The sequence below is a fragment of the Meriones unguiculatus genome, chromosome 2 (genome assembly GCF_030254825.1).
Source record: "Meriones unguiculatus strain TT.TT164.6M chromosome 2, Bangor_MerUng_6.1, whole genome shotgun sequence".
NCBI lineage: Eukaryota > Metazoa > Chordata > Mammalia > Rodentia > Muridae > Meriones > Meriones unguiculatus.
In genome coordinates, this window is record NC_083350.1 from 160,389,431 (window position 1) to 160,407,849 (window position 18,419).

At 42.3% G+C, this 18,419-nt stretch overlaps 1 protein-coding gene across 1 annotated transcript in view; it reads right to left on the reverse strand.

Annotated features, from left to right (window-relative positions):
• Nucleotides 1-18,419, reverse strand: part of Frem2 (FRAS1 related extracellular matrix 2) — a 127,194-nt gene that overhangs the window by 98,696 nt on the left and 10,079 nt on the right. Inside the window, exon 2 of the mRNA XM_021652359.2 lies at nucleotides 17,879-17,968. Coding sequence (XP_021508034.1) covers nucleotides 17,879-17,968 — 90 coding nt within the window. The remainder of the gene's footprint in view (nucleotides 1-17,878; nucleotides 17,969-18,419) is intronic.

Consider the following 18,419-nt stretch of genomic DNA (forward strand, 5'->3'; position numbering starts at 1 on the left):
ATGTGATATACTTTGGCCATCATTAAAATTGCATGATGAAATGACAAAATATTGTTGTGAGAAGCAAAGCAGAAAGAAAGCTGAAAAAAAAAACATACCTCTTCTGAAGATGTACAGTGTATCAGTCGCTGCTGAAGCAGCCACCTCAATGGATGAGGCATGCATTGCTCATGTACTCACTAGACGCTCAGTGAAAGCTCCCTGTGTGCCAGGATCTATCCTTTGTTAGAAAAAATGGTGAGACCTAGGCCCTACCCTCGCACAACCGATGATATCTTCTATCAACATAAGGAATACATTCCAACATAGAATTCTGATCAGCATCTTTACGGTGTTCAAAATGAACAAGAAAGTAGTATTTCAGAATTGCTTACATAAACAAAATAGCAACAAGTTGCCTATCTTCACTTCAGATCTAAAGCCCAAATATTTGTGACTCAGATACTTTTCAAAAAATAGATAAAAAAATACTTGGTTAAAGGGCAGCTGAAATCGTAGGAAGCTGTTACAACTATGTCCAATAAGCTTCAGAGAATTAAAACAATAGTTTTTCTGCACGTTAATTAAAGTCAGTAAAGAATTTTTTCTTCCATCAGGACTGACAATCACCACCTTTCATTTCAATGGTTTTAATTAAAATGCCTGGCAGCTTAGCAGGCTTTCTACTGATTAACGGAACTACCACTTAAACTCGTTGGAGACACCCATCAGATCCCAAATTAAGGTGTAGCAACAGCTGCCATTTTATTACACGCACAGTGGGTAAATGTTTTTGTTTTCCCCACCCACAATGATCTGCCTGAAGTAAAACAATACATTTAGGATGGTTTGGGCGACAGTCTGGGATATGGAGAAGGCAGCTACTAGTTCTTTGTCTAATTTGCCCCTAGCTGGTCTTTCATTCTCCAGGAAACAAAACAACAATACAAAAAGATCATTTCCCAACCTCTCAACCTTCTCCACCCATCTCCACAATGAGAGATTTCATTTCAGATCTCACCTCAGCCCCAGTACTGGCTCTCTCTTCTGTATTCCTGATGCCCAGGCATTTGGGAGCCTTGCCAGCTCAGGGGAAACTGCCCTGGCTGACAGCGGCTAATTCCTAGAGATAGCAAAGGACAGTACACCTCTCACAAGCAGGCCTAGAATCTGTGTCCCTCTGCCCAAGTCACCTCGAGGCCAGTGAGACCAGACAAAGAGCCAGGCCCTAACCTGAAGCCTGTAGAGACTCGTGTGGCCAGCCCACAGCCTGCTCCCGGGGCCTTGCTTTTACCACAGAAACGACGACAGAGGTGCATGCCCACGTCCTCTCCCTGCTTCCTGACTACCCTGGGGCTTCATTGTGTGACCTTCTACAACATCGGGCCTGCCTCTGGAAAAACAGAGAGCTTTTGCTGTTTGTTTGTTGTATGTGAATCTGTGTATGCAGGAGTGCATGTGTGTGGAGGAGCCTGTGGAGGGCAGAAGGGGGCACTGGATAGTCTGGGACAGGAGTCAGAGGTGGTTGTGAGGTGCCAAGCAGGTTCTGAGAACTCAACCTGGGTCTTCTACAAGATCAGAGAGTGCTCTTGACCTCTGAGCCATCTCTCCAACCCTGGACGTTTTTATTTTTAAATGTTATTATATGTGTATGAGTGTTTTGCTCACGGGTACATATTTGCACCACGTGCATGTCTGGGTGCCTGCCACCCTGGAAATGGAGGGCATAAAACAGAGACAGTCCACAAACTGCTCACAGCAGGGTAAGAAAAGAAAGAGAAGAGTAGAAGTACTGGGGTCTAGGCCACAGCCGTTAGGGACACATTCCCAATGACTAGAAAATACCCCACTTCCTAACATATCTACCACTTCTCAACAGCACCTCACTGGAGACCAAACCTTCACTGTACAAACCTTTGGAGGGAACTTAAGACTCGAATTAAAACATCCTTCCTAAGGCCCACACATACTCATGACCATTTCACAGTGCAAAATACATCCATTCCTTCTCCCAAGGTCCCCACAGTCCTCACTGTTCAGCCTTGCTCAAAAGTCCCAGGCTTAATGTCAAGGTAAGCGCAGGTGTGAGCCTCTGTAGGTAAAACCCCTAGGTGACTCTGCGCTCCCAGAGGGGAGATCCTCCTCTCTCTCACCCAGCAGCAGTTCCACCCCGCTAGGATAAAAACTCGCTGTCTATCTTGCTGTTCTGTCTGGCACCGAGCGACTGTCTGAGTAGCTTTGGTACCACGGGGAGATAACAAGCTTGCATTTGTTCTGTTAACGCACGAGAGTAAAAATGACTTGATTTATGGCTATCAAAATGAACTTTTGCAAGTTTCATCAAGATGACTGCATTCATCAGAGCTAAAATATTTTCCAAATGGGAGACCATTCCCAGAAACTGGAGCATGCAACAACTGCCATCATTTGCCCTACGGCCTCACAACTTGTTTTACGGTCGGGATAGGCATAGCCTAGCCAACTGCATTTTGTCACAAAACTTACTGTTTAACTGCCTTCTGAGCCAGGCTTGAGGAGCACACCTGGAAACACAGCATGTGGGAGGCAGAGGCAGGAGGATCATGAGTTCCAGTTTCATATCTATGTGTATGTACACACACACATATCAATACGTATATATGTATATGTATGTGTATATGTGGCCCTACCCTTGAATAGACCTCTCCAATTCAACTATTAATACTGTCCTAGCAGTACAGGGCCTATATCAAGGATAGAACTAATGCATTTTTCAGAAAGAGAACTTTTTCTTTTAGACCCTCTGAACAGACTGACATATCTCTCTTTTCATCCTGATGAGTTATTGTGGGATTTAGCCTTTTGCTTCTTCAACTGTGGGCCCTAAATACACATTTACTCTGTGGCGGGATCTACCCAATGAGAGATACAATGAGACTCTTCTAGAGCATGGATAGTATCTGTACCTTCTCCCATCAAAGTGCTGTGTACACCAGGCATTCAGAAAAAAAACTGTGTCCCCTTAAATTGATTCCTCCTCTCATCAGTCTCTGCCCACAAATGCAAATATAGTTGGTAGTGGGCCAGTGATTTTCTTTAGACCATCATGTCTGAACAACCCAGGGGAAAATGAGGATTCTGAGTGTCGTAGAACTGCTTGTCCATATCCCGTGCTCGTCTTGGGGGTGGGGTCCCTCACCGAGGCACAGCTCCAGCAGCAGGACAGCCCTGGCTAGATTACAGAGTAGGCTACAGGGAAAACCAGCATCACCGCATTCCCTCTTCCTACAACTGCCCTTTTCCCCTCCCCCTCATGTCTTTCCCCCTAAAACATGCCATCTGCTAAGGCAGACTATGGATCACCCTTATCTTAAGCACTCAAAGTTTAAATTTTACTTTGGGATTCTTGAAGAGTTTTGCACATCAATCTCAAAAAAAAAAATCCTTCAAATGTTTCAAGCATCGTGACAGGGTTAGAATTGGATGTTTTCACACAGAATGATCAATCTTTCATCCCTTGAATGCCACCAATGTGGTGATGACTCTGAACGTCATTCACAACTTACTGGTAGGCAAAATAATGGCTCCTCTGAAGGTCCACGTTCCAGTACCTAAAGTGTGTGAAATCGTTACTTTACACTGCAAGAGGGAGGGTCAAGACTACAGTTGGAATTGTGGGTGATAATCAGATGGCCATATTTGTTGAGTGGTCATTGTGGATTATCTAAACAACCCTCCCCCCAAACAATCCCAAGGTATCTTGAAAAGAAAAGAAAGAGAGACACAGAAAATTATAGGGAAATGCAAAGACAGAGCAGAGCCATGAGCTAAGGAATGCAAGCAAACTCTGGGAGCTGGAAAAGGCAGAAAACCTGGCTTCTGCTGTGGAATTACTGCACCCTTGTCTGATCTATGGCTTGTAAACGGTACGCCAGCCCCAGGTCATGGCTTCAGTTAGCTCTCCCATCGCTTGCAGAAAGCATCTTCCAGATCACCAGCAGCTCACCATCTCTCTCACTTCACCAGCCGTGCAGCAGACATTTAAATCAAGGCATGCGACGCTCCCAGCTTTGTCCTCCTGTGCAAGACTATACTGAATATTTAGCCTTTTCTGGTTCTGTGTGAATTTGGGGAGTTTAAAAGTACTTTTTAGGGTTTTTTCCCCCCTATATTCTTGGAAAATGACATTGGGATGTTGGCAATAAACGAATTGAATATATAGATTAAGTTGAAGAACATGGACTTTTTTTTAAATGTTTTATTTTCTTTTTCTGTATGTGTATGTGTTTGTGTCTGTGTGCAAGTGTATTACATGGAAACAATATCTATGGATGCCAGAAGAGGCATCAGTTCCCTTGGAATTGGAGTTACAGATGGCTGTGAGCTTCCTGATGTCAGAGATGGGAACTTAGAGGGACTGTTTGCTTGTTTGGGGTGGTCCTGGGATTGAACCCAGATCCTTGCACATGGAGCACCTCTTTTACTTCCAGGTTGCTCCTCTGCCCCTGAGAAATCTGTTTTAATTCTTTAAATTTCAGTGTCCTCTTATATTAAATGTAGATAATGAGAACCATTGACTGCTGTTCTAAAAACTGTGTCAATTACATTGTTAGGCTGAAGTGCTGGCCATATTGGAAATGTTGAATGTGTATCCCCTGTCTCTTTCCACTTACCCACCTGGCAAGTGTGCTCATTCTCAGGACAGAGATCCATAATTACTTAGTATTGTAGAAGTCTTTTCCTCTCCTCTCCTCTTTCGCCCCACTTCTTCCCTGGGTTCCTTCTCTCTCTCTCTCTCTCTCTCTCTCTCTCTCTCTCAACAGACTCTTATAAAGCCCTTGAATTCCTTAAGTATCTGAGGATGACCTTGAACTCCTGATCCTCCTGCTTCTACCTCCCAGGTGCTGGGATTAGCAGGCACCACTAATCCTGTCTCAGAATTATCTCTTAAAAGAAATATTTCAGTGTTAGTTTTTTACAGCAAAGGAAATCAAAGTCAGTGGAATAAGAGCCATTAGCACACACTAAAAAAAAAAAACCAAAAAAAAAAAAAAAAAACATTGTTTACACAGGACTTATCACACGAGGATATAAAATGACTTCAGGCTTGGTAGATGCTTTGAATAAGCATGCCAGGAATTCCAAGGTCAAAATACCATTATAAACTATACTTTCCTCTCTATTAATAAGGAGAAGGGATGGCAGAGGGGATCTTGTTCCTATCAATTCTGATAAACAACAGGAACTCAGCAAGATTCTGTTATCAAGACTGAACAGACTTGAGTGGTCTCTACGTATCTTTCACCCGTAAAGCAGAACCCCATGATTAGCCATGATAGCCAGGTGAATATATTTAAGCACCCTTATGTAAATGCTGACTTGATGTTGCTTCAATGAGTCCTATAACCACCTAGTAAAACACAAACTTACTGTTTACCATCCTCAGGGGACCAAGGAGGTGGCTCCGTGGTGGCAGTGCTTGCAGTATGCAGACCTGATTTTAAATCCCTGGAACTAATATAAAAAGCAAGGGTGTGCATACCTGTTACTGAAGCGTTGGGGGTGGGGAATAGACAGGCAGCTCTTCCGAGCTCACTGGCTAAGGAGTATAACCAGAATGGCAGCTTCCAGTTCCGTGAGTCTCTCTCTCGGGGGAGTAAGATAGAGAGAAGACACCCTTCTCTGGCCTTTGCATGTGTGTGCACAGGTACAGGTACCCACACACCACACATACATACTGCATAAACATCACACAAGCACACACACACACACACACACACACACACACCCCAAACCCCCTGGATCTATAATTCATCAATATAGAAAAGTGTCCAAAAGATACTAAGAAATTGGAAAGTTCATCTTTCCGACAGAATATGTTAAATAGTGCCTTTTTGGGTAAAATACACGATCTGGGGAAAAAAAATCATAGCTAAGTGCCACTGTGATTATTGCCTAGTTATTAAGATGATGTTAATGCATATTTTTATTTTCGCTTTTTATTTGGTATTTTCCCATAATGAATGTGTGTGTGTGTGTGTGTGTGTGTGTGTGTGTGTGTGTAAAAAGAACACTTCCAGTGAATCCCACTGATAAAGTTCACTATATTAATCATTCAGGGGATAAAATGGGGATCTTTTCAAGGAAAATATTCACAGTTATCAAGATGAGGACTAAGCGGTTTTTAATCTGAAAGGTTTTGTCAATGACTCTGGGGTCATAGAAGTTCAGTTACTACTTAGTCCCTTCTTGAATACCATTTAGGGATCAGCTTTGACATCCCTGACAATGGTAATTCTGTCCTGTGTGTAAGTGTGTAACTGTGTACCTGGGTGTGCTGGGATGACAGGAAACAGATAGCTGATAGGATTCTTGCAGCAGCCAAAGGAGTGGCTAGGTGAGCAGGATGGGTGTAAAGACAAAAAAAGGTCTGTGTTGAGAGTGTACAGCACTGGTGCATAGAACAGTGTTCAGTGTGCCCGAGACGGGGACATCTAGGCTCAGGAGGATCCAGTTCTGCTAAAATACCGCTTTTTAACTGAAAACGGCAAGTATGCTATGCAATGTGTGTTATCACAGAGAAACAGCCAGGGGCGAGCTCATTAGCTGTAGTTAACAGAGGCTAAATGATCAGAACGTTAGAAAGAGTCAGAGTGACCACGTGACCCTTGAGAAAGAACTAGACATGGCAGAACCTGGCTGAGCCGTCTAAATTCCAAAACCTGTGTCATACAAGGTCTTCACCACAGTCACACACATATTAATGTAATGACTGTGTGATCAACCTAAGATCAACAGAACCTCACAAAAGAGAACTTAAAAGGAGCTTATTCTTAGACACTTTATGACATATTCTTTAGGGGCCTTGCTTACCTCAGAAAGCTCTACTAAAAAATGCTTCGCTGGTCCGCTTTGTCTCTGCCAAAGTGACCTTTGTTCCAGGCGACATGAACAGACACCCTATGTGGCTCAACTACCTCTCTGTGTTTCCTATAGATGTTTATTCTTACCACGTGCAGCACAGTCTGGGGTAGATGTAGGGAAGGGGTTGCTGACAGTCTCAGCTTGGCCGAAGTGACGCAGAGCAATGGGGATAAAATTGATCCCACTAGCTTGAGGCTATAAACTTGTTCTGTTCTCAGTGCTGTTGGAATGTATGCATATGCTCATCCTAACAACCAACTTAAAGGAGCCGCAGCACCTATACACGCTGAGATATCGTGCAGCAAATTCCTTTCTTTTTTTCCATAAATGTACACAGACACATACAAGGAAGAGGAGACGTTACACTTCATTAAAATGAGACAGCTTGACATGGCATAAAAGTCCTCGAAAAAGTGAGGCTGGAATGATGGCTCAGCAGTGAAGAGCACACTCTTCCAGGGGACTTGGGTTCAATTCCCAGCACCCACATGGTGGTTTACAACCATCCGCGTTTCCAGTTTATGAGGCCTGAATAGCGAGCTTCGTCTATTGACTTCATCTATCAATACAGATGCTGGCTGTATGAAAACCTCTCCCATTTCGCAGAGTTAGAAACGGTTTGAATGTAATTGCCTCAGGAGAGCTGAGAATGGGCGTAGCACCGTAGCAGGGCAGAGCACTGGCAGTAAGGGCAGTTTTCTTCCACTTGACGACTGGAACGTGGAAGGGTGAAGTCCTGAGAAAAGGAGAGAAAAATTTTGGCACGGGGGGGGGGTGTTCTTTAGATTGTGAAAGTTGCTTTAACTAAAAGGCAACATCAAAAGAAATGACTTCAAAATTAGTGTAAATTTGAGGAGCGCTTGTAAATAGTATGCTCATAGTATTTTAACAATCATATTATATGTATAATATGTATATTGTAATGTATATAATGTATTAGGACTATTTTATTCATTATAGTAGAATTATACAACTTACAACTTTTAGTGAGCATAATATATAAATACACATATTTATATATTCATATAGTTTCCATCTTATAATTGGCATAATGACGTAATGATTATATAAGTGGACATATCGTTCTAGAAGTGAGCATTCTAAAATACTGCATAGCTACAAATTCAGTTATGGCACCTCGGAGGGATCAGATATCTTCCTGAGGACAAGGAAGCAGTATGGAAGCCTGCAGCCTGGGCTGAGCCTCATGCAGGTGCAGGCGTGGAGGAAGAGGGAAAGGCACGGTGCTGCGTGCTCACCGAAGTGCACTTCCGTACCCAGCAATCTTCCCGCTTAGTCAGAACTGACCTGCAGGTTTGTTCACCAAGGGGCAGAGTCTGGAATTTACACTTGGCCTACCAAGTGGTCAGCCAGATGGAAAGTGAAAAGCAGGGAGAGACGGCTCGGTGGTTGGGAGCATTGGCCACTCTTCCAGGGGACCGGAGGACCTGGTGCCCAACTCCGGGCCCTATGAGCACTGATGCGTACACAGGGTGTATACACATCCCTGCAGACAAAACACCCACACACATAAAATAAAAAGGAACCAATTCTCAAACAACAACAACAACAACAACAAAATCGCATGCTTGTGAACCCAGCACTTGGGGAGGCAGAGGCAGGAGGCTCTCTGTGAGTTTGAGGCCAGCCTGGTCCACAAGAGAGTTCAGAAGAGCCAAGCCTACACAGAAAAAAAAAAAAAAAAAAAAAAAAAAAACAACAAACAAACCAAAAAAAAAAAAAAAAAACAATAATAATTAAAGGAAGAATTGCAAAGAGCAATCTAATTTATTGCCTGATGCAAAGGAAAGAATATTTTTCTTAACTATTTAAAAACAGAAATGGGTATATTTAGGTGACTGTGGAGGCAAGATATTATTTCTGGGTCAGAGGTACAGCAAAATGGCAAGAGATCTATTAGAAGAAATGTGTGCACTTACTGGATGCATATTTATTTAACAAAGTAAGCAACTGTTAGGAACTGAAGAGCTACCAGTGAAAATAGGAGGAAAAAAATCTCCCCTTTTCACAGACACTGCCCTATATTATTAAAAATCTTAGGAACATTTACACGGCACCAGCTTTGAACCAGTCAATATCTGAAGCAGTTTCTGTCTGCTGGGTTACTAAAGGCTGAATAAGCTTGTAATGGAAACAGGAGCCAGGGATTACGTGGGAATGCAGCTCATCAGAAATCCAAAAGGGAGGCAAACTGGCTGGGTTCAGGAACTGGGTGAATATTGACAGTGAGTGTACTGAAATGATTTTGGGGTCCAGACTGAAAGAAGAGGTTTGAGAAAACAATTTCTTAAATGCGGTTCTACATACTGTACAGCCACAAAGCAGTGGCCTCAGTTTTCAGCCATCTCTGCCCAAAAGGAATAGCATCATGGGAAGACAAAATGGCTCTCTCCTGCCTCCTGGATTTTTCAAGCCCTCTGAGCAGTTCCGAGGCTTCCTCTTCAGTTTCGGAAGTGGCTCTCCCCAACACTGTATGAACTACTCTTTTCAGCGTGCCTGTGTCCCACAGCTGCCTAAGCGAGTCCAAGGGAGCAGGTGGCCTTGCCAAGATGGTGAATGACTTTCCCAGCTTAAGAGCAAGCACCGAAGGGAAGAGCTAGGGCCACTGCCCTCCAGCTGAAGGAATGTCGCCAGGGTGGGACAAAGAGAACTGTGGCCGCGGTTCCTTTATCCAAGGTGGCAGCAAGGGTGTTATTTTCCAAGCACAGATCAAAATTAAGACGAAGAACAAAGGACTATTTATAAAAAAAAAATAGCTATATAATTATCTCTTAACCTTTTTTTAGTTGCTTTGTTCCAATGGTGCTAAAACTAGTACAAGTTTTATATTAAACGGTAATTAGCTATAACTGAATAATTCATTCTGGAGAGTTTTCCAGGCAACATTTAGAATTCTAAATGCAAATCAACTAAAGGTACACTTTAGTTTCCTTAACATTAAATGTTTCCTGAACATAAAAATGTTGCTTATATACAGCCACTTTGCAAGCAGATTTTTTTTTTAAGTCAGAGTCAAATTCATTGACTAATAATTTTAGTAAATTTATGGTATCTGTTTCAAAACTGAATGTGTGATGAAGATTCTTTCTCCTCCACAGAAATATTTTGGCCTTAAAGAAATGAACATTAAGAAATCAGCCAGATACCTGATAACACAGGGTCAGATGAAAGGGGAGGATGTCCTCCCCAATCAGTGGACTTGGAAAGGGGCAGGGAGGAGATGAGGGAGGGAGGGTGGGATTGGGAGGGAATGAAGGAGCGGGATACAGCTGGGATACAGAGTTAATAAAATGTAACTAATAAAAAAAAAAAAAAGAAATCAGCCTAGGCTGGGTGATGGTGGCATGAGCCTTTAATCCCTGCAGAGGCAGGGGGATATCTGTGAGTTTGAGGCTAGTCTGGTCTACAAAGCTAGTACCACACAAAGAAACCCTGTTTCAAAAAGAAAAATAAAAGAAATTAGTCTACGTATGCACACAGGACAAAATCACCCATGTTTTACTCATTCACCATATTTTCACCAAGTTCAAGCTCAATAAGTCTCACTTTTCCTTATTTGCAATGAGGATTAAGTATGTCAATTTGTCCCTTTGACCTGACTGGCATTTCAAGAGACACATGGCCTTCACACTTAAAAGGTAGAAACTTAATTATTGTAGCCTGTGAGTAAAATTCACTTATTACCCAGTCTTTACTTACAAAAACCACAGGATTATAAGATTTTAAATACTAGAAAGTTCTCCTCTAACCTCTCAAGCAAACAATTATCTCTGTTAATTAAAGGCTATCTTATCCTATAAATTGTTCCACAGGCAACATTTGGCTTTTGAAGGAATGTGCTAAGTTCATGCGAATGTACAGAGCACGCACTTTTCAGCAAAGAAGAAAATGTCATAGAGTCTGCTCTTCTCACTGTTTACATTTGTGAATATCCTCAATGGTACATTTGTTTGAGTGTATATCTGTCACTATGCAGTCTCTCTTTCTCTATGTGTGTGCATGTGTGGTATACAAATATATGTATCATATGTGTATATGATACAACTAGGTAATGTGTGTATGTATATACATGAAGCACAATTAGGTAATTTGTGTGTATATACACAGGAATACATACATATATGCATTTATACATATGAATACATATACATGAAGCACATTTAGGTGATGTGTGTACATATATATGTATGTATATACACGAAACACATTTAGGTGGTGTGTGTGTATACATGAGGCATATTTAAGTGATTTGAAGATCTGAATACATATAGAATGTTTATGGTGTCTTCAGCCTGTGTTCCAGAGATTTCAATATAAAACCAACCTGTGACTGGACATTTGCAATACATCTGTTTTTGGAGTTCTGGTTTTGGCAAAATTAAGTTCCTGTCTTTAATTTTCAATCTTAGAGAAAATATATTCTCAGGTGTTGGAAAGGAGAGAGCAAACAAGCTGACAGGGCTTGGGAAACAGGGATTTTATATATCTGTTATTTAAACACAGAGAAAATTTCTCATGACAATCTTAGTTAGGCCACTGACCACCTACAATGTGGTTTTGAAGCTTTTGTAGTTTCCCACTCTGCACTGAGTAAAAAGTTCATCGCCTTTCCAACTGTCATGTCTGCAGATGCCCCACCTGTCAGTCAAATCCTGTCAGTCAAACTGTGCAGACAGTCACTATGAAAGGTAGAGTGAAATAAAAAGAGAAGGAAGCAAGGAAAATCCAGGAGCAGAGAGACACATGAAGAAGCTTGAGTAAAGGGAGACATTCTGGGTGGCCACATGCATCTGTAAATCACAGCACTGAGAAGGCTGAGAAAAGAGGACCAGAATAAGACTTTGCCTCAACAAACCAAAACAGAGCTAGAGAGAGGCGGGAAGGTAGCGGAGAAGAGAGGAAGGAGAGGAGGGAGAGTCCTCACATGCTCTGGAACGGACAGCAGCTAGACAGCAGCACCGCTCTGCAGTCAGTGTCTCCTGGAAACTGCGATGCACAAATGACAAACTTTCTGTACATCTTCCTACGCAGTCCTCAAAAGAATCCCATTAGCCTCTCACTATTCTAACCCCCTCTTTACAGCTGAGAATGGCCTAGTTGAGATGCTTGGCTTAGGATCATGTCTCCAGTGATGCAAAGGCTCACAACAGCATTTGTTAGGACTCCCACTTCGAAGATGGCTAGACAGGCAGAGAAGTAGAATCAAAGGTCTCCCTGAATCCACAAAAAGCCAAGACTTCTCATAGTCTGTATGCCCAAATCACCTGGGCTTCATTCCCCAACTCTGTATCAGGGCCCTCTCTCCTCCACCTTGGCACACAGCACTGTCATTCTGGCTGTGAAAACCAGAATTATGCCCACACCCCACTCCTTCCTTCCTCTACAATGAACCAGCAAGAGGTTATGCAGTTAGACTCAAAACTGTGGGAAGGCTATCCTCTCATCCCTGTGTCTTGTTTTGTTTTGAGATAGGATCCTACTTTGTAGCCCTGGCTGGCCTAGAGTTCGCTATGTAGATCAGGCTGGCCGCAAACCCAGAAATGCATCTGCCCCTGTCTCCCAAGTGCTGGAATTAAAGTTGTGCATCAGCATGCCTGACCCTCTCAAGAACATGTCACACGAGTCTTACCACCTCAACCCTACCAGGCTCACACTATTGCTCTTGGGTCAGTTCTCTGCAGCTGGAAGACCTGCCTCCCAGAGCACAAACTGGAACACGTGACTCCCTTGTTTTAAAATGAGCATACCTAATTCACCGAGCTCAGGGGCTGTGCACCATAGTCTACAGTCCAGCTGACCAGCCTTGCTTCAGTCCTCTCCTCTCTCTCTCTGGTTTGTTCTTGAGCTCAGGCATGCTGGCAGTCTTCTGCTTAGCTAAACACCAGACCTCAGACCTCTGCACATGACTCTATTCTCCCTCTTCTTCCTGCAGTACTTCCTTTTAAACTAAGCCTAAGCTTAAGCATCTCACTGCAGAGAGACCTTTCTCTGAGCTGCATTTCTATCTTACAAATTCCAGAATGTTCTGTCTGTTGCTTTAGCCTCAGGATAAATTCAAGGTCAGACTGTCAACATATTTATTTATATATACTTATAGATTTATATGTATATATTTATTGTTGTTTTCCAACATCCCAGTAAACACTGGAAATATCCTGGGAACATCAAAAGCATTTGTTGACTAAGTAAATAAAGAAACAAAGACTCTTTATAGCAAATAAGTTTAACCATAGAGTCTCTGACCTTCTATATCACACTTAGTTTCTTGGTTACATTTCTTTGGCTCTATAAAACACATAATAATACTGATTACATCTGTAAACCTGACCATGGAAAGCAGCCTTTCCCTTTGTCTCAGCCACACAGGACAAATACACAAGATATAGAATAAGATAGCACTGAGCTTTAGAACAAGCACCACAGATAAATATTTGGTTGGGTATTACAGTGTTTTGGTTCCCCATGAAAGAAAACTTTACTTAGCTTTTAAAGGGCACCATTATTTCTTTTGGGTGTAAATATGGATTCATGTTTCTCTATAGGGATTCAATCACTGTCAAAGTTTTCAAGATTTAAGTAAAATACCTTCTGAAATGAAGCCAGGCGTGTGTTAATATGGTGTGGACTTTGGGGATGTGTGTAAAGACAGCTGATCAAATCTGAATTGCACTTTCATACCAGAAGAGTAACTTCTTTCATGGATGCTAAGCAGGTGTATTTTTAGAGCCATGCCCCGAAGGCAACAGTGCACCAAAGAGAGACTTTTGATGACTTGCACCACTATTCTGGACTGCTCAAAGAATAAAGTCGGGCTTACAAACATTAGCCACAGTAGCTAGTCCTCCCCAAGATTTTGGCCCTTGTATTGTGTCCATGTTTAAAGCAATTTTTATCAGTGCCTGGCATTGCTTCACCATCATGTAATTAAGGCCCTGGCTCTCCCGCTCCCACCCTTCCTTTGCTTCTCCTGCCATTAGCAATTGACTTTACAGCCCAGAATACATTTTTTTTTTTGTTCTCAGCTCAACGTCAGGCTGACCTTCCAATGCCTGTACTCACAATCCTCATTTTCCTACACTTTGTACTTATTTATATTTTTCAGCCCTTACTTTAAATTCAAGCTAGTATATAATAATTATTTTGCCTCCAATCTTGAAGTGACAGCCAGCTTTGAGTCAAAACTCATGTTCCTTCTGTCCAGAATAAAGAGGTTCCCATGACCTTTTATATTTGAGTATTTAATTTGCTGAATTAAAAACTTGAAAGCCTTGACCTTAACTGATGTTTCATAGACAGAAATGACATTGCGACTCTACCATCTCAAGGTGCTATTTATATCTCTCAGTGGCTCATGAAGGAAAGATCTGGGAGGATGGAAATTTGGCCACCAAAAAAGCATATTCAAAGACAGTAACAGCAACAACAAAATGACCTGGCTGTGGGTCAGGCATATTATAATAGCCATCGCCGATTACTATTATAATAACTGCTGTCCAGTTCCCGTGCCAGGAATGAGTGAGAGTGTGGAGCTGAGTTAGACTGCATGCCCGGGACATATGAGAACTTGGAGGAGGAAGTGACAACCCAAACCAGTTTCATGAAGAATAAAATAATGTTCCTCTTACATTGCTTATTAAGCCAGGTTGTCACATATCCTAATCTTAGCTCATCTTGAAACATTCTAGGGGAATGTAGTTCAGTGGTACAGCACTTGCCAAGCATGTAGGAGGCCATGAGTCTGACCCCTCCCTCAAGAGCCCCCAGTCTCCCACGACCATCCTGGAGCAGAGCCAGAGATCTTGAGACTTAAAACAAACAACAACAAAAAATGAATGATTAAAAAAAAAATAGAGACAGCACCACTCTAATAAGTCTTGGGCATACTTTACATGAAGACAGCTTTCTAATTCTCTAGCTATTGACTGTCTCATATGCCCCAAAATAATATATATAAACTGGGGTGACCAAACCAGAAAAGGACTTGCTGAAAATTATGGGCTGGCCTTAGAAATTCAGTAATGTAAAAAGTGCTCGTTTCTCTTTAAATTTTAAGTTGTGAAGTTGTTTACACAATAGACCAGAAATATTTTTTCCCTTGGAAAATGCCTCTTTTAAGAATAGTAACAAGAACTCTAAATTGGGGTGCTTCCTATCCTATGTTCACCTCACTGAAAATTTCAGATCACTCTTCACAGTGGTTGTTTCCTTGTGCTTGTAAATGTGGAAGCTTAGCTGGGAATCCTTCTCAGTGCTGTGGGGATTTGAATTAAAGCTAGAGTAGGAGAATGTTTTCAAGGAATGCCAAGGTTCCACAAGAAACCACTACGAGACTTCTCTTGGGGTACCATTTGATCAATTCTTCCATCAAAACGAAGGGCTTTTGTTTTACCTTCAGCTTCATTCATTTTAACAGTTGTGCTGTAAACGCCACATGTTCAAGTCTGAGTAGGTTCTGAGGGGAAAAGGCTGTCTTGGGATAAAGGCATTCTCTTTGTGGTGATGGAGTCCCACATGGTGAGCGAACTGTCACAACAGGACATTCCTGCTGTAAGTAAAGCTAGGGGTATAAAGCACCAAGAGGAGGATGGCTAACTCCTCTTCCTGGCACAGGGAACAGATCTGGAGAGGAAATGACATCTGAGCTGAAGGGAGATTAAGTCATCAGGGGTGAGGGTGGAACATACCTGAAACTGTTACTTGGATCTGGCTTTCACATCACAATAAACATCGAGAGTAGTTCCTCGGAGAGAAATTTACAAAGGTTCCCAGACCGCTTTTATGTCGGAGTACCTTGCAGTGTCAAGAAATAAACTGGAGTAACAGGGACAGGGCTACAGAGTTGAGGACCATAGGACATCTGAAGTATTTTGGAATAAAAATGAACAATCTAGAAGACGCTCTGCTTTCTGTACTCTCCATAGGCAGACAGCATTCTGACTCCACTCCTACCTTACCAAGTGGAATTCCCAGAAAGCTTGGTATGCAGAGTGGAGTCTCTGCTCTCTTCTACCTGTCAAGAGTGGGAAGGCCATGGGTTCTCACTGTCTGGGGGAGGAGCCTGGGACTCAGTTCAACCTTTGTCTACTTGAGCAACTTGAAGAGGCTAGTTACCTATTTCTGTGACTCAGTTTCCTTACCTACCAAATAGGGATGATATATATATATATTTTTTTTTCTGTTGTTATTGGACTAAACTTAGAGGGATGTGGTGGGAGCAAAATTACCTGGGCAACAATCAGTCATACAGAAGGTTTAAAGTCTAGTTGGGAGATCTAAGAACCTTCTACATGCTTGTGTGTTCTATGATACATCACGTAGAAAAATGCTTATTTCTCTTTAAGCTTTAAGTTGTGGGATTGTTTAGACAATATACTTTCTTTCTGAAAATGCTTCTTTAAGAACAGTAAAGAACTCTGAACAGCATCATTGTTTCAAGCACTGAGACAGTAGGGGCCTCCTGAAGTAAAATCCACCACTATCCATTTCTCACTAATCTTCCCTCCCATTATTTGGTAATTAACATCAAAGCTCTTCAAACCCAAAATGTCAGGAGTGTGTCCCACGACCCATTTCTTAAATGGCAAATGGTCACCCACTCGTGACCAATCGTAACAGGAGAATCCTGTGACCAGCCAGGTCCCAACCACGCACGACCAAACCTGAAACAAGAAGATTTAGGCTTCTGCTTTCAAATAAATCATGACTTCTCCTCTTCCTGATCCTTGATACAAAATTCTAGTTTATTATTAAAAAGACCTGAGGATTGGGTTTGTCACAGAACTTCCTTAGCTAGTCGCCATTCTAAAAACAACCCTGTGGGTGTGAAGAAGGTGACTTCAGTGGGTAAGAAAGAGACTTGGACATTGAAAGCTTATATTCTTAGGCAGCGGTGTCTGACAGCTGCCCAGATGTGCGATACCAGAAGCTGCTGACACGTTCCTTAGATGACTTAGCAGTGTACGTACCTTCTCTGCATAAAACAGAGGGTCACTGCGGCTCATACTGTGTCCGTCTCACCAGGACGTATAAGATATCCCTGCCCTTTGTGTCTTACCTCCTCCAAGTGTTAGACCATTTGCAAGATAACATGAAACCCCATTTAAAAATCAGGTGGAATCAATTATGAGATACACATACGGCTTTCTGCTGTTCCAGTCTTGCATACTCCTGTTTAATCTGTCAAAAGGAACTTTTCTTATGTCCAAGAGGTTTGAGTACATTCTGTTTAATAGTCATTTGCCAGGATCAAGCTGAGTCCTACAGGCTATCCTTGTGGCTAGGAAGGTACAGAAGGATATCTCTAGAATATTCTGCCCATGTGAAACTGAAGCAGGCCTGGGGTGGGCAATAGGAATACTGCTTCTTGTCTAGAAGACTCAGGTAGAAAGGTACATACCAGTTTCTACAGGGTTCTTCAAGCTTGGCCTAGGAAACCTTTTAGCTGGACCAACTCACAAAAATCCCCAAGCTAAGATCATTCAATACCCTGATAATGGGGCAACAAAGCCAAGTTTATTTATCACAGAGTTCTTGTGGAGTAGAGGCAGGACCCAAGTGCAAATTAGAAAAGGGCACCCTGTTTGGAGAAGACACACCAGGGCAGGCGAGGGCTGTGACGGGAGCAGGGATGGATTCCAGCATCTTCCTGCTGCCTGAGTAATTTTAACAATTGGACAGAGGAAGCCTGTCCATACAGATCTCTCTCTGTGTCCTTCTCCTCCTCTCTTTCTTCTCTGTCTCACAAACCACAAGACAGAAGCCATATAACATTATAACATTTACCCATATCCACTAAAAAGTGGGATTTTGCCAGTTTGAAGTGACTAACTCTTCACAACAGACACAAAACCCACTCTGCATAAAAGCAAATGAACACAAAGTAACGCCTGATAAAGACTTCTTGTAGCAATGTTGTCAAGGAGCAGCCAAAATAAATAAACCAATAAAAAGGCCACCCAGTGAATGGGATCCTTACCGTCATCTTCCACTATGAAATTGAACATGTCACTTGTGGCATTTGCTCTCTCTCTCAAGACATAGCATATTTTCATGTCATCAATGTCAGCTGGAAAAAAAAAACAACCAAAAGGCAAGGGGGTTAATTACTGTAGGAAAACTGATGACTTGTACTTACAAATAAATCCTATTGGCTATTATGTTACTGAAAACCTGTTTAGATCCCCTTTTCCGGGAAGGGATGATGCTTCAGTTCTCTGTCTCTGAACTCCTTAATGTCAGCTGTCCCATAGAAATCTGATCCTGCACAGAGATAGAGGGCCAGACTTAGACTGTAATAATAGCAAGGTGATGCCCCTTTCCACCGAAGGAGTGGCTATTAAATACGGCATGGCAGGCTCCATGACAGGTGGAAAGGAAGATATTTTGAGGCATGGCAGATTTCCTGGGCCTCTTGAAATCAAGTGCTTTGCCTCCCTTGTTGAGTGAGCCCTACAGGAAGCCAAAGGAAAGAGCAGAAGTTTTCTTCCCAGCGGTAGTGCTTTTTTCTTAATTGGTGT